At 45.2% G+C, this 17339-nt stretch overlaps 1 protein-coding gene across 1 annotated transcript in view; it reads left to right on the top strand.

Annotated features, from left to right (window-relative positions):
* Positions 1–17339, top strand: part of LOC121459515 (DNA polymerase nu-like) — a 149765-nt gene that overhangs the window by 120655 nt on the left and 11771 nt on the right. The window contains exons 19-20 of the mRNA XM_041669393.1: positions 4823–4905; positions 9169–9300. Coding sequence (XP_041525327.1) covers positions 4823–4905; positions 9169–9300 — 215 coding nt within the window. The remainder of the gene's footprint in view (positions 1–4822; positions 4906–9168; positions 9301–17339) is intronic.

The following is a 17339-nucleotide window of genomic DNA, read 5'->3' as shown; positions in this document are numbered from 1 at the left end:
AGGCTGGCCTCAAACTCGCAGAGATCCCCCTGCCTCTTTCTCCCAAGTGCTGGGATTAAAGGTGTGTGCTACCACTACCTGGTGCAAATTGTTCTGTTTAAATGTTTGCTCCAGACAACACATCAAACAGGAATCTGCCTTCGTTCATGAGCTGCTGGTACAGAGGCCTGAGTGAATCATGTCCCCAATTAATGGTGTAGTATCATTGGTCCTGGAAAGACCCTGTGATAAGATTGTAAACAAAAGAGTGTTTCATGGGGCTGGAGAGATGGCTCAGTGGTTAACAGCACTGATGGCTCTTCCAGCGGACCCAGGTTCAATGCCTAGCACCCACACGGCAACTCACAACTGTAACTCCGGTTCCAGAGAATCTGGCACCCCCCACATACATACAGGCAAAATGCCAACGCACATAAAAAAAATTTTTTAAATGTTTCATAAAAAATGCTCTTGGTGGAAAATTTGTAGTCCAGGTAGATAGATTTGGGCAGGAAAGAATGAAAATGAGGAAATCATCAGAAATGGAAGCTGTATATCAAAATATATGAGGCAAAGTAAAATCAGTGTCTACAGTGAAGTTTGTATTTCAGAAAATTAAAAACAGGCATGAGAAGTTTCAGCTCAGTAAGTTGACAGGCAAGGAGCAAACAGACAAGAAGGCAACTGTGTTAGTGTTATGTAATTGTCACAAAAGCTGAGATCCAACTTCTACAGAGGAAGGTTTGTTTTGGCTCGCAGTGTCAGAGGTTAACCCCATGGTCTGACTGCTGTAGGCTGACAGCACATCATGATGGAAGCATGCGGTGGATCAGCATCATTTGCTTCATGACAAGAAGGCAAAACAGACGGGACCAGAGCCCCCAGGCTCACCACAGGGGCTGCAGGGAGGGCACAGCAGTTAGAGCTGCTCTTGCAGAGGATCCAAGTTCAGTTATTAAGTGGCTTGTAGTCAACTATAGCTCCAGCTCCAGGGGCCCAGTGCCCTGCCCTGACTCTGATGCAGCTGATCTCACACGTGCACATGCGTATAATGTTTCTAATCTTTGACAAAGTCGCACCAAGGCTAGCAGGAAGCTTCTGACACATGGCCGTTGGAGGAGCGTTCCCGATCTATTAATTATAGAGACCTGACACAAATCAAGGATGGCATAGAAAATAATACATTTAAGTACTTATTTTTATCCTTGTCCTTAGTTTCTAAGTGAGTTATTGTTTCCTAATCAAGTATATACAATATGGATCATTTGTTTTGGAATTAAAATTGAATACAATACATTTTAAACATTTGTTCTACCTGCCTATCCACAGATCTATCCTATACTAGCCCCAGGCCTATCCCAGCCCTGTCCCAGCCCCGTCCCAGCCCTGTCCTGTCCAGTCCTGTCCAGCCCTGTCCCAGCCCCATCCCAGCCCTGTCCAGCCCTGTCCTGTCCAGCCATGTCCAGCCCTGTCCTGTCCTGTCCAGCCCTGTCATGTCCAACCCTGTCCTGTCCAGCCCTATCTAGCCCTGTTCTGTCCAGCCCGTTCCCAGCCCTGTCCAGCCCTGCCCAGCCCTGTCCTGTCCAACTCTGTCCAGCCCTGTCCTGTCCAGCCCTGTCCAGCCCTATCTTGTCCAGCCTTGTCCAGCCCTGTCCCAGCCCTGTCCAGCCCTGTCTGTTGATACTTAATGAAGTTTCAGTGACTGAGAGGGTAGTTTTAGTTTATGGGTTTCTGGTTACTAATAGCTTGAGCTTCATTTCTTTGTTTAGTTCTTTTTCTCTGATTTTTGTTTGCTTCCTCACTTAATCTATATAAATTTTTAAGAAGAGTATGTTATAATGTTTGTTATGGGCCTGGAGTGATGGGTAGGGGTTAAGAGCACTTGTTGCTCTTGCTGAGAATCCAGGTTCAGTTCCAAGCACCCACACAGAATTCTCAACTGTTGGTAATGCCAGATTCAGAGGAGGATCAAATGCCCTCTTCTGGCTTTTGCAGGTACTGCATGCAAATGGTGCACAGACACATGCAGCCAAAACACCTATGCAAACACACACAAATTTTAATGTCCAATTGTAATTGTTGACCTAGAATTTTCTTTCTGTAATTCTATAAAACTTATATAATGTTCTGGTAGAAAGTTGGAGTTTATATGCTTGAGAGATACAGTTTGTTATACTGTTTCTTTTGGTAACCATCTTTGCCCCATTCTTGCAAAAGATTTTTTTGCCCTCGTTTCCTTAATATTTAAGTTCTTTGTTTGCTAGGGATACAAGCTCTTCCTCTGTGAAATGTGTTAAAGATTTTTCCCACTATGTGGTTAATTTGGCTTTACATATGGTATCTCATGCCATGCAAAGATTTGGTGTTTTGTAGGTACAAGGAAGTAATGAAATTGTTTATTCTTCATGCTGGCAGTGTAGCCTACTTAATAGATTATTTGCTTAATGTGCACTAATATGCCATCTTTATAATTTCCTTTCACATTGTTTCGGTTAGCTTTCTTATTTTTTATTGTGTTTTGTACTGAAAATATTTTAAAACTTTCTTAATTATTTATAGAGGGATTTAGGGCTATGAATTTTCATTGCTGTTTCCTATATAACCCATTAGTAGATATAAATTGTTGCCATTGGAAACTATGTCATTTCTGTTTTTATTTCCATTCATAGAAAATGCTTTACTTTGAAAATTGTTGGTATTAATGCCCGTGCTATCAGGATCCTGTTCAGAAAGCCCTTTCCTAGGCCTGTAAGTTCAAGGGAATTTCTTACTTTCTCCTCTGCCAGGTTCAGGGTATCAGGTTTTATGTTGAGATCCTTGATTCGTTTTGAGCTGAATCCTGTGCAAGGCAAGAGATACGGATCTAGTTTCATTCTTCTACATGTAGCTATCCAGTTGACTAGCACCATTTGCTGAAGTAGTTGTGTTTTCTCCAGTGCGTATCATGAACCTCTTTTTGGAAAAATCAGGTGACTGTAGAAATATGGGCTTATATGTGGGTCTTCAATGTCATTCCTTTGGTCAGTTTGGTATATGTTTTTATACCAGTACCATGCTGCTTTTGTTGTTGCTGTTGTTTTTTTTTTCTATAGCTCTGTGGTATAACTTGAGATCAAGGATGGTGATACCTCCAGCAGTTTTGTTTTTTTAATTCAGGATTCTTTTAGATATCATAGATATCATGAGTCTTTTGTATTTCCATATGAAATTTAAGATTATTTTTTCAATTTCTGTGAAAAATGAGTTAGAATTTTGATATAGATTGCATTGAATCTGTAGATTGCTTTTGATAAGATGACCATTTTTACAATATCTATTATTATAAATCCTAGTAATCTATAGGCATAGAAGCTTATCTCAATGGCCCCACAGCTCTTTATAAAATCAAGTTTAAGGATGAGATAAACAAGTATATAAAACAGCACAACAGAAAAAGGGGAAGCTACAGATGTGTTGTTACTTAGATAGAAATTGGGTGATCAAAATGAATGACATCTAACATGTCAGTGGAAGTGCTGGGGGAGGCAGCACCCTGGAGCCATCCCCCACAGACACACTGAAAACTCAAGCAACGCCTGCTAAAACCAACTTTGCCAGAACCCTGGAGAATAGGCAATGGTTTACTCCCACCAGACAAATGCTGGAAAAAGGCATCTTGAGAATGGAAGGAGAGATTTGTGGTCTATTCTGCCCTGGCTTTGCCTCAGTCAACCCCCTGTGGCAACTGCATGTTTTCCTCCTGCATAGAACCTGGTCCCTGGTTCTGAAGGGAGCAGTGTGCACCTCATTTGCAAAGAAGTGTAGTGGTTTCCATTCTCGCTTATTGGAACTACCCGAAGGACTGACTGACAAGGGTGCTTATCACTTTTTTGTGTGTGTGCCTGATACAGAACCCAGTGCAGAGAAGCAGTGGGCATCACTCAACCGCATCATAAGGCAAACAAACAACCTGCAGCTGTCTGGGGCAAAAATAATAGTTGAGGTAAACAAGAGCGCGCAAGACTGGGGTATCTGGGAAAGAGATGCCTCGTGAAGTCAGGTCACCTTGTAAGCTAGGAAATCTAGAAAGCCTCAGGCATCCCAGGGCAGGTAATGTGCTAGGAAAAGGCCTAAGAAAGGCTGAGCCCTCACCTTGATGTGCAGTGTAAACAGGAAGTGAAGGCTAAGACAGTTGGGAATACCATGACCACAGGAGCCCTACACAGAAGCACAATCACAAACGCTGAGAGAGCCTTCTGTCTTTTCGGTGCTTGGATCTGTGCTTATTCTGTCACTGAGGCTGGTGTAGATGCTAAGGATGTTTTCAAGAGCAGCAGTCAAGGGAAGCTCTTCTTAGGAAATGCACAGCAGGGAAGAGAAACTCTTGGGGCTCTGAGCTTCTCAGCGATTTCAGCTTTAATCTCTGAGACGCTGGTTCACAGGCAGTCCGATGTAGGCCTCACCCTGTTCTCTGTGGGAGATCAAAGCAGCAGCTGGTTGTCCAATTCTGTGAGGGACTTCAAAGGACTCAAACCAGCTCACCTCTGTAATGACCACAGTTGTGGCCCAGGCCCTGGCAAACACAGGCTCCCCTAAAGTTGGATGGACATTCTTTTATAAAAGCAGTGTTTGGTTTTGATTTATGGGCACACCAGAATTTGAGGGCCACGGCCTCACTGGTGGTGTCTGTTTGGGAGTCTTAGGTGGATGCTGCACACATTGCAAGTCTCTGCTGCCCACTGGACAGGCCGGGCTTTAAATGGTGGTTGGCTCCAGGGGAGGCAGTGTGCATGTAATTTGAGCTCTGTCCCTCTGCAGACGGTGCCGACGACAATGATGGATAATATGCCATTTTTCCATGCAGGAAGGGCATTCCCATGGAGCATGTGACACACGTGGACAGAGAACAGACCAAAAAAGTGGTGTACTCTGTGGTCTATGGAGCAGGTGAGCCATAGGGAAGGGCTGGGTTCTTGCCAGTGACTGTATGCCTACATTTAAGTGGGCCATGCTTCAGAGAAATCACTGAGGCTCTGCTGGTATTCCGCTTTCCTCAGCTTCTGTTTCCTGCTGGCCCCATGGGCCTCTGGCATAAACAGCCTGCACTGGCATCACTTCACATGTCAAAGCCGCTGGCTGCACAGTACCACCTGAGTACTGCTCATCTGTTAGGGTAAAATGCCCATCCTGAGCACGAGCCCAAGAAGCTAGGAGTGCTCATCAGTTCTGCCTGCTAACTAGTGCAGAGAAGCACAAAGCACCCACTGAACAAGCAATAATCCTTCGAGAACATCAGATCATATGACGTGGAAGCCAGTAATCAAACAGGAGGAGGGGACAGTCATGCACTGGTGGTCTCCTGTCCCATTTCCTCCTTAGCCTCCCCCTTACTACCCCTCCTCCAGACCTCAGGGGTTTCTGCCCTGGAAGAAAGCTGCCTTCTTCCAGACAGATTAGAACTTGGTACCTTGGATGCTCCTGCAGATCTGCCATAAACCCCAGGTCTATGCTGCAGGTCTAACGCTGCCGCCACCCCCACCCAGGCTCAAATCCCAGTCAATCCTGCCAACTCTTGACCTGCTAAAGTCACAAGAAGCCCTGTACCTCTTTGCCCATCCCCTTTGCCATAAAGGCTCTCATAGGGTTGCTGGAGCTACAACTGGCACACTTACCTCACACCACTGTCATCTGCTTCCTGATTGTCTGGGTCCTGTTTCAAGGGTGAGCTATGTTGCTAAGCTTCCAGAGGTCTCTTGACCCTCCAAGCTGGAGCTAGCTCAGTAGCGAAGTAGGGTTGCAGGATGAATGTGTGATTCTCCTGAGTGTTGCCTGGCCCTTGCCCCTCTAGTACCAGGGTCACCCCTCACCACAAGAGTTGTATCGCAGAGAAAGATGGCCTCACAGCACCCACTGGCTCCTTCCGAGTTTCGCTTTGTGTTTTCTGGAGAGGAAGAGCACCGCACTGTAAATAAGCGTGAGTCATTAGCCGTGATGCTGGTGAGGGGTAATTTGCTGCTTTTAGCCCTGTGGTGACAGGGGCTCCCACCCTGAGCTTCTATCTCTGTTGCTCCATTGTTCCTGCTCCACCTGACAGCTGGAATTACTGTGTGTCTGCTGTTCAGTTCCTGCTGTCTCTATCCCACCCCCCTTATTTGAGCCAGAACCTTGCTGATGAGCAGGCTGAGGGCATAAGTGAATCACCAGGTCCTAGTGCTGCTAGGGCCTTGGGAAACCCAGTGGAGGAGCTTTGAACAGGCAACTTGTGCTAGCATACAGGAGTGTGTCCACAGAAGCCATCTCTGAACAACCCAGCAGCTGCCATAGTAGTGCAGAGCCAGGGAGAAACAATTCCAGTGCAACCTTCAGAAATCAGTTATGTGATCACTGTGAGGACTGCGATGAGCACAGAAGGGAAAGCCACAGGTCTATGACACAAGCAGAGGAGCACTTGGAAGAGATGTGGGTGTGCATGCCCAACCACCTGCAGCATATAATACGACTGCCTGCCTGACCTCCTATGACCTCAAATTCATGTACCCCTGTGTTATCTGGGATCTCGACCCAAGCTGGCTAACAAGTCCACTACCTCTCCTGTAGCCAGCTGAATTCAGCATCTGCCAACTTACTGGGCACCGCCTCATCTTACTGGGCCTGCAATAGAAACCCCAGCTAAGACACTATCCTGAGGTCAGTAGGACCCTAGTGTCTTCTGGAAGTCATTCCTTTTTTTTTTTTTTTTTTTTTTTTTTTTTTTGGTTTTTCGAGACAGGGTTTCTCTGTGGTTTTGGAGCCTGTCCTGGAACTAGCTCTTGTAGACCAGGCTGGTCTCGAACTCACAGAGATCCGCCTGCCTCTGCCTCCCAAGTGCTGGGATTAAAGGCATGTGCCACCACCGCCCGGCTGGAAGTCATTCCTAACCCCAAGGCTTGCTGGGCTTGTGCTTTCTAGGGGTTAGCCTAGTGCTGAGTCCTCACCATGATTCCTCAGTGAACTCCATATTCAGCTGTATAATCCACTGGTGCTTACTGGATGCATGCAGAATGCCAGACACACCACCCTGCGCCAGGAGGACAGTGGATAAGGGCTCAGACTGCTCCAAGCACCTGACTCTGTCAGGAGAAACCAAGCCTCATACTGAGTGCCCAAGGAATTGTATTTATGATGGAGCCCAGAGCAGCAACACCTGGACTGTACGGGAAGTTCTGTTCAAGTAGACCAGACAGCATTCCTGGGGCTCTCTGTGGCTAGGCACTTGCTCAGCCCTTGAAACAGAAGTGCCCTAGTTATATTTCTGTTGAAAAAAAAAAACCTGCTGGAAAGCAGCTTAGGGAAGAAAGGTTTAATTATACTTATAATTCCAGGCTACAGTCCATTATTGTTGTAGGGAAGTTAAGGCAGGAACTTAGGCATCACATCCACAGTCAAGAGCAGAAAGAGATGAAACACATGGATCCGTCCTTGCTGCTGGCTGGCTGTTCTCTTAGACCATACAGAAGCCTTGTCTCTGGAATAGTGCTGCCCACAGTGAGCTGGGCCTCCCTACATCAGTCAAAACTATTCCCTATGGACATGCTCAAAGACCAGCATGAGCTTAGATAAGTCCTCAGCTGAGGCTCTCTTCCCAGGTGGCTCTACTTTGTGTCAAGTTAACAATTAAAACTAAGGAGCACAATCTTCCCCTCAACTTGGCATGAAAGTGTTGTAACTTTCCACTCCTTGACCTGGAGTGCATTGGTGTTATGCTTGCATATATCCAACATAGTGTTGGATCCCTTGAGACTGGAGTCATAGACAGTTGTGAGCTGCCGTGTGGGTGCTTGGAAATGAACCTGCGTCCTCTGGAAGAGCAGCCAGTGTTCCCAACTGCTGAGATATCTCTCCAGCCCTCATATTAATTTTATACAATCCAATTCCAAAAACCTCTGAAAGTCTTCAAAAATTCCAGCACTCCAAAAGTCCAAAATCTATTTTAAATTTTCGTAACTATAAGCTTCTATAAAGACAAAAACAATTTTTATATTTAAATGTTCTTTCAAAAACAAAACAAAAGCTGTCATTAAAAATCCTAAAGGTTTCCACTGACTAAGGCCAGGAGAGGCCTCACTAAAGAGGGAATCAAAAAGCGATTCTGAGAGGTTAGACAGTTCCTCTTCTAAGGATCCTTCCCTGTCTTCATAGACACAGAACTCAAGCCCTGAGCCATGGTTTCTAGGACAAGTATCTGAAAGCCACTTAGGTGTCCTTTGTGTTGGCCAGTTCAAAGCTCAATGTGGTTTCCTCTTGCCCTAGTAATGACCTTCCCAGAAATCAACTCTTGGAATCCCTCAAAATCAACTCTGGTCACCCCCAGAGCCCAGGACTTTCCCCCCAATACTACTGTTAAGCAAAGGTCCTGGTACCTATTCCTGGGGGGAAATAAAAGAAAACGATTACATGTAAGCACCAAATAGAAGCCACACTTGGCTAAGAGTTTGCTTCATAGGATTCCCTGACTGATCTAGGGCTAAGGCTTAGGCTAAAGACTGTTTCTCAATTCATGAATGAAGAAACAGATTTATTGAGAGTTAAGCAACTTACCCAAGACCACCAGAACCTCCTGTGGGTGACAGAGCTGAAGTCAGACCCAGGCCTGTGTATCCAGTACCTGCACCCAGCCAACTTGAGGCTGCTGTGCTGTGCTGAACCACCTCCACCAGAGACCTTCACAGCTTCCCTGCAGCTTCTTCACAAGAACTTTGCCTCTTTCAGGAGCAAAACACTGATCTAGGGCAAAAGCATGTACTCTAAAATAAGGATGCTAAGCATAGGGGCTCCTGAATGCCATATCTCCACACTTACTAATCAACTCTGCCTTCCTTGTTCCTGTGGGCCCTGCTGCTTCCCCCAGTCCTACATTCAGATCTTTCATTGACTCAATGAGAGCAGTACTAAGTCTGCCTGAGCCCAGCTTCACATGCAGCTCCTGGCAGGCCTTCAAGACTGCAAAGGACAGTGTTTAAATGGTCCTCTTCGGGTCAGCTGCCACCCAGCACCTAGTGTGTAAAGCCCCAAACTAGTATTATCCAAACCAGCCACATAAGACCCACACCACCACTGGGCCCTTATTGGCTGCTTTGTCCCCGAGGCGTGCAGTTAGCTCATTTCCACACCCTGTTCTTACCTAATGTGGGTTAGACCTGAACTCTGGTGGCATGTCTTCCTGATTCACAGGGAAAGAGCGGCTTGCTGCTTGCCTTGGCGTCACTGTTTCAGAAGCCACCCACTTTTTGGAGAGATTTTTGCAGAAGTATAAGAAAATCAAAGACTTTTCCCAGACAGTTATTGCCCAATGTCACCATGCAGGTAAGCCAGCTTCACCGAAGCCCTCCTCCTGCAGTAGACAGTGGTGTCCACAGATTCTCATTCTCTGGCTGTGTGCATAGACAGACAAGTGAGTGTCTATCTGGCTTGTGTATGGGTTACTGAAGTTGGGTGGAGGTGGATGGGAGAGTCATCAGCCCCTGGATCAACAGGGCTAAAAGACTCCATGTGGAAAGGAAGGGGTTAGAGCTAGGTGCTGCTGTCTGGGGGACCAGCCTCCATCAGCACAGGGCTTTGACAGGAATCCGCAGAGTCGGCAAGGCTAAACTTTTCTCTCTGAGGGGAGTTAGGGAGAAAGGCACAAACTCTTTTCATGTTTTCCTTCTTTATTCCTATTCTTTTTTCTCTCTCTCTCTTTTTCCTCTCTGTCTTATCTCATGTTGTTTTACAGCTTTTACACCCCGAAAGAATCTTCCAAGCAGTACAGGAATCAAAACAGTTGCATTCCATTTCTCAAGTGAATGCTTATAGATGAAAACATGCTTTCCATCTCCCTCACATGATTAAAGTCATTCCCATAACCCACGTACAATGTATCTAGATAACAAGCAAGCAAGAGGCATTGTTTCAGTCAACCTTTTTCACTGACAGCATGCAAATTGTGGTTACAAAGAAAGATTCAATTACTTAATTATGAAAGGTGATCTTAAGCCAGACGGTGGTGGCGCACGCCTTTAATCCCAGCATTCAGGAGGCAAAGGCAGGCGGATTTCTGTGAGTTCGAGGTCAGCCTGGTCTACAAGAGCTAGCTCCAGGACAGGCTCCAAAGCTACAGAGGAACCCTGTCTCTAAAAACCAAAAAAAAAAAAAAAAAAAAAAAGGTGATCTTATTTATAAGGAATTTTGAGGGAGTTACAAAACAAACTTTTGTACACAAAAACAGTCAGCTGAACTTCTAGTTTTCAGGGTGCACACCCATTTATCAATAACAAAGGGTTGAGGTCAGGAATCCATGCAAGAAATCAATCCTCACCTTAGTTTATTAACCAGATTTAGCAAGGGGAGCTAGTAACAATCAGGCTGTTTTGTGTTTTTGACCCTAGCATATGAGTCAGACAGTTCAGCTATGTGTCTTTGTGAACCTTAGCTTGTTTTGGAGTTACTTATTTTAAAACTATTAGCAAGGCATCTGGTCTAACCTGAAGCTATAATGACGCTTTGTTTTAGCTAATGGTACGTGACTGTCTCCTTTTAGCTTTAAGAGAGTTAGAGCAGCTGGTTCCTGGACTCCGGTGTTTTCCTCTCCATCATTAGCCTGAGCACCTTCTGAAGTGGGCTCATGAGCCACAGCTACGAAACATAGTTTTGTATTTGCTTTTATTTATCAGAACATGATATAAGCTATCATTTTTATCAAATTAGACAGTACAGCTTAGGGAGGGGTCATCTTCTTACAGTCCACAGGTAAAAATGCCCAGTAGAATGGGGTATTTCCAAGATCTAAACACACTATATTACAGGCAGTGGCCATCTCCCCATGTCAGCTCACACCATGCTAGATTCCTTCTGCTGGCTGACACCTGGGACCTCAATTGCAACTCACTGCTCCTCCGGTAGGGCCCACGGCAACTAGGTTCTGCCTGTAGCAAAAAATAAACAAGCTTGAATTAACATGATAACTACACATATAGGTAAAACTAGGCAGGTAAAGCCCTATGCCTTAAAGCCTGCTGGACTTGGTGGCGCACACCTTTAATCTCAGCACTCAGGAGGCAGAGGTAGGTGGATCTCTGTGAGTTGGAGGATCACCTGGTCTACACAGGGAGTTCCAGGACAGCCAGGACTTACACAAAGAAACTCTCCCTCAAAAAAAAAAAAAAAAGACCCTGAAAGTGGAACATATATTCCTGTGAAAGGCTTGTAACCCATTTATACAGTATCTTCACAAATAAGATATATCTGTGAACACAGCACAATAAGGATGTAGCTTTATACACTCTGTGAGATGCCATCTGTCCTCTATTTGTTTGGAAATACATTAAAATCCTTTGTAACTTTATATTTTGTATATTTGCATGTGCGTGTGCATGCGTGTGTGTGTGTGTGTTTATTCCAATAAAGCAAGTCTCATCAAAAAGTGAGATTTACCTATGTATCTGCTTTATTTGGAGATAAAATAATATTTTTATTTATTTTTTAAAATATATATTTATTTAATTTTCATGCGCATAAGTGTTTTTGCTTGCATGTATGGTGTGTGTGGTTGGTGTTGTGGAAGCCAGAACAGGCATTGGATCTCCCTGGAACTAGAATTACAAATGGTTGTGGGGCACCATGTGAATGGAAACCAAACTCGGGTTCTGCAAGAACAGTCAGTGTTCTTAACCACTGAGACATCTCTCCAAACCAAGATTGGGTTTTTTGTTTTTTTATATAAAGATTTATTTATTATATATACAACATTCTGTCTGTGTGTATGCCTGCAAGCTAGAAGAGGGCACCAGATCTCATTACAGATGGTTGTGAGCCACCATGTGGTTGCTGGGAATTGAACTCAGGACCTCTGGAAGAGCAGCCAGTGCTCTTACCCTCTGAGCCATCTCTCCAGCCCCTAAGAGTATTTTTAAAAGAAATATTTATAGCCGGGCGGTGGTGGCACACGCCTTTAATCCCAGCACTTGGGAGGCAGAGGCAGGCGGATCTCTGTGAGTTCGAGACCAGCCTGGTCTACAAGAACTAGTTCCAGGACAGGCTCCAAAGCCACAGAGAAACCCTGTCTTGAAAAACAACAAAAAAAGAAAAAGAAAAAGAAAAAAAGAAATATTTGTAACTATGGATTCAACACACACACCAAAAAATAAATATATATATATATTATAATATTATATTATATATAATAAATTTTAGGAAAGAGCTGCAAAAATCACAGAAGGAAGAAAATAAATGGATGATCACATATTAACAACAGACAGCAGGATTAATGACTGGTGCCGAGATAACACTCACAAATCACTATTAACAGGATGAAAATTGAAATTGGATTGGACTGGCAGGACTTTCCATTCCTAAACATGAGCTCTAGCGTGTGCTCCAGGGTACAGCAGACACCTGCAGTTCTCAAGTGCCCTCAGGGCCTCAAGAGATTATAGCCTGGAGCCTGTGCTTGTGCTCATAGTTCTGGGCAGCCACCTCAGGCTTGTCCTTGGCCTGCCTGCAGATGCCATCAGCAGCGTTGGTGCCCAGTCAGAGGGATCCTCCACAAAGCCCCAGCACAATCAGATTCCACAGCTCGCTATTCACTTAGACGTTGTCATTGCCCCACATCCAGCAGGTCTCCATCTGTCCTGACTACTGTCCACCCGGAGTCTCAGGAGAAGTTAAATTACTGTCTATTTGAAGTGATGCAATAGTGATAGTACCCAGTGTTGACGAGAACTTATGAAGCCACTGTCTTCTCACATACTACAGATGGAAATATAGACACAATACAGACTCTTGAGTAACGCAGCTGCACACTGCGGGGGGGGGGGGGACCTTTAAATGTTGCCCATTAAGCTACTCAAGTAATCTTCACAATAATTAAGAAGTGGGTGATGAATAAAAAAATGGGGGTGAGAAGAAGTGGGTGATGGTGCTGCGCCCATTTTACAACAGAATAAAATGAGTCAGCAGGAGGTCCAGGCAAAGCCTAAATCCCATGGTCACCGGTAGAGTGGGCATAGTTCAGCACTCTTCTCTGGTACAGACATCACCTCTCCTCCTTGTTCTTTCTTAAAGGGATTAATACCCAAAGCACATTAGAATAATCACTAGGTTATTGGCCAAGATTACCTGGATGCCTGGCATGTTTCATGCCAATGCTAAGGACGCAGTTTCTCACTTTCACACCTCACCTGTTGGCAGGTGAGACAGAGAGCCCATGGGATGCAACAAGCATTACATCCCATGTGTGGAAGACTCCAGAAGGTTTCAGGACAGAGAGAGAACCCAGAAGAACTGCCAGCTACAGCCTTGCTGAGGAGGTGACCAGGGCTAGGTCTTGAAATGTCAGGAAGGGCCTAGGAAAGTCCCTAATGTGAGCAAGTGGGAAAACCTGGGCAGAGTATGAAGAGAATAGATGGGGTTGATCAAGCCCAGCCCATTCATAGAGCTTTACATGGCAGGCATCTGAGTTTTGTTTTAAAAATTAGTCCAGCAACACTGTTGCAAGAGATTTGGAGAGTTTGAGGTCAGGGCTACAACCGGAGGACAGTCTAGGATAGCAAAGGTGTTAGGAGCAGAGATGAAATGAGGGAAAACAGAGATGTCACTCAAGGAGATAGATGCCAGAGAGGCTGGGACTCCAACATCTTCTGATTGCCAGTGCAAATGGGGTCAGGCTCTCAGGTGTCTATGTACTCTACCATCCTCAGTTCAAACAATTACAGCCACACCAGTTACTCCTAAAGCCCCAGAGAGGCCAGCCCACAGCTTGTTCACATAGTTGTCTCTTACTCAAAATGCAAAATTGTCTAAATCAAGATATCTCGACTGCAGTCAACAAAGACTGTTGATGCTTTTGCTCCAGGTTCCTCTACCAGGTTCCCATGCCTGGTGCCTTAGAGTGGCCACTGCCATTTTTAAAATCTAACTGGGAATGAGTGGGTGAGATGATGGATTCTTGTGCCAATATTCCCATGGCTCACCAGTCACTCCTAAGTGTGCGGTGAAGGGATGCCAGGTGTCCTGACACGAGAATGACATCCAGAGTGTTGCTTCCACCCTGAGCACCAGCGTAGAGTGGCAGGGCATCAGGTCATCTTGCACTACAGAAAGAAACTCATCACCAGCGCTGGAAATGCTGGATAGAGGATAGACAAGGTTTGAAGCATGTGTAGTCAGATGGCATCCACTTTGGAACACAGTTCAGTCACTCCGTAGACAACCGTGAAACAGGCCAAAGTACATGAGTTTCAGACACTTGGAAGTGAGTATCCTATTGCTGTGGTTGCCAAGATGAGATGACTCCTGTATGTTCCTATGTCTGGAGGCACACAGCACAAGAGCTGGAGAAGACCCACACAGAATAAGCTCTGGGAGCAGCCAGCAGGATGGTTCCAAGTTCATATAGGCTGGAGTTAACTCACTGAATACCTGATACAGCCAATAAATGCCTCACAAGAGCCACACCTTATAGCTCCACAGAAAGATTACTCTAGCTTCCTCACCCCCAGCACAAAGACAGGCCTCAAAAGTCAAGAAGATGGCCGGGCAGTGGTGGCGCACACCTTTAATCCCAGCACTTGGGAGGCAGAGGCAGGCAGATCTTTGTGAGTTTGAGGCCAGCCTGGTCTACAGAGCGAGTTCCAGGACAGCCAGGAGAAACCCTGTCTTGAAAAACCACACACACAAAAAAAAAAAAAAATCAGGGAGATATACAAGTGATGAAGACCTGCCAAGAGAGTCATAGATAGAGAGCAAAGACACTTATACTCAACAACATAACATCAATGATACCCAACATCCAGTCAGAAGCTATAGACATGGTAACCAAATGTGCTGAGTCAGAAGCTCGGTGCCCTGTCCTAGTTTCACATATCACCCATGAAGTGGTACGCAGAACCTTGTCGCTCCATGACAATTGCCTTGGGGCTGGAGGACAGCTCAGTGCATTAGCTAGCATAGGGGTGAGAGACTAGATCTCAGTACTTACCCTACCACCAACAACAAAAAGTTATAGGTTCTATATGTAAAGAGTTCTTCTGATCCTTGGACCTATGAACTCACCAGTGAAACATATGCTTCTGACCCACATCAAGTTAAAAAAGAAGTCCTCTCTGCTCAGGAACATGTGTAACCAACTGTGAGAGCTATTCTTGGTTGTCAGCTTGACTACATCTGGAATTAACTAAACCCCAAAAATGGAGGGCAGAGTTGTGAGGGATATTTGCTTTATTTGAAGTAGGAAGATCTACTTCTAATCTGGATCTTTGAGGTAGGAAGACATATCCTTCAATCCAGACCATTTGATCTGAGAGACCCCACCTCTTTTTTTTGTTGTTGTTGTTTTCTTTTTTTATTACTTAAAAAAATACCAGTCCAAATTCCCACTCCCTCCCCTCCTCCCAAAACCCTCCCTCTCCCTCCACAGACCCTCCCCTCACCCTCCCAACCCTAAGGGAGTGCCATGCACCCTGCCCTTTGGAAAGTCCAAGGCCCTCCCTACTATGTCTAGGTTGAGCAAGGTTTACATCCGAAGAGAATAGGATCCCAAGAAGCTGGTACATGCAGTAGAGACACATCCCAGTGTCACTATCAATGGCCCCTCAGTCTGCCCCAGCTGTCAGCCCACTTCAGGGGCATGGTTGTCCCTATGCTCGTTCACTCCCAGTCCAGTTGGAGTTGGTGAGCTTCTATTAGCTCAAGAAAGCTGTCTCAGTGGATGACCCCTTCATGGTCTTGAGTTCCTTGCTCATACTCTCACTCCTTCCACTCTTCAACTGGATCTTGGGAGCTCAGTCCAGTGCTCCGATGTGGGTCATTGCCTGTGTTCCCCATCTGTTGTTGGACAAAGGTTCCATGGTGATATTTAAGATAATCATCAGTCTGACTACAAGGTAAGGTCAGTTCAGACACCCTCTCCTCTATTGCTTAGGGGAGACCTCACCTCTAATCCGGGCTACACCTTAACTACTGGATTCCTGGATTTTCCATTCGCAGTCAGCCATTGAATTAGCAGCTTGCAAGTCATTCTAGTAAATCCCCTTTCTATAGAGACCCGTCCTATAAGTTCTTTGTAACTCTAGAGAATCCTGACTAATACAGATTTTGGTACCAGAGTTGGTTCTAGAACAACAGACATATAAAGATGAATAGGCTTTTCAACTTGCCAACACCTATGGTTATCGAATCCTCTAGAAGTTCTTCCCCTGGGAGCTTGGAGAGTACTGAAAGCCCACGGTGTGAACTATTTTACTAACTTAAGGAGACAAGATTATCCTGATTCATCAATTGTAAGTGACAATGGATTTGGTGACCCTGTATCTGAAACTTTTGACAGTTTGGGGAAAAATAAGGAAAACGATGATGCTGATCAGCATCTCTGGATAAATTGACAAAGAATAAGATTGAGCTCCATGATAAAAATCAACCAACTTCTTGCATCTCAAAAGACAGTGGAAGATGGCAAAGAGCTTAGTGATAAAACTGAAGGGCTCCTGAATTGTACAAGCAGTGTAAAAGTGTCTAAGTGTGCCCTGGAAGAGAATCCTCTCTTCGGTAGCCACAGAGCTCAAATTGCAGAAGACCAAACCAAAGCCCTCATACAAAGCTGGCTGAATTACAGCAAAAATTTAAGTCCCAGCCTCAGATGGTGTCCTCAGAGTAAGGCCACTAACTGGTAAAGAGTAGACCCTGTAATGTGGGCCAGGGCTGTCTGCGAGGAACCTTTTGAAGCTGAAAACTTTGAGTCCTCGGGTTCTTTAGAGTTTATCTTTCCTGAAGAAGTAGTCTCTCTCTGTCTTTAGCCCCACCCCTTGAAATATTGCCATTTTCACCTTTGACCAAGGAAATAAATCTCTCATTGTCTGCTGCTGAACCAGCGAGACTTCTTCTGAAAGAGATGCCAGGCGAAACAATACTGGTGTCCCTCAGTACCCACCAATAATTGCCTCTAGATCAGTGGTTCCCAGCCTTCCTAATGCTGCAGTCCTTTAACACAGATCCTCGTGTTGTGGAGACTGCTCACCATAAAACTGCTTTTGTTGCTACTTCATGGCTGTAACTTTGCTACTGTTAGGAATCATAAAGTAAATCTCTGTGTTTTCCAGTGGTCTTGGGGGACTTTTGTGAGAGGGTCGTTCAGCCCCCCTGGGGGTTGACACACAAGTTGAGAACCATTACTTTAGACCTAGAACCAGACTTGGATCAGGCTCTTAGAGGTGAGGTAGAAAGTGCAGTCCATGAAGAGGTGTGTTACATTACTAAATAGCTTACTGAGAGTGCTAATTCATTCAAGCAGAAGTCTGGGCACTATGTGTAGGGATGGATTTGAAAGGTGTAGGATAGTGGTGGAAGGAACATGAACTGGTTCAGGCTGAGTT

The sequence above is a fragment of the Microtus oregoni genome, unplaced genomic scaffold (genome assembly GCF_018167655.1).
Source record: "Microtus oregoni isolate MIOR12 unplaced genomic scaffold, Mior012 000019F_ref0000042, whole genome shotgun sequence".
Taxonomy (NCBI): Eukaryota; Metazoa; Chordata; class Mammalia; order Rodentia; family Cricetidae; genus Microtus; species Microtus oregoni.
This window is presented reverse-complemented; position numbering and strand designations above follow the sequence as displayed.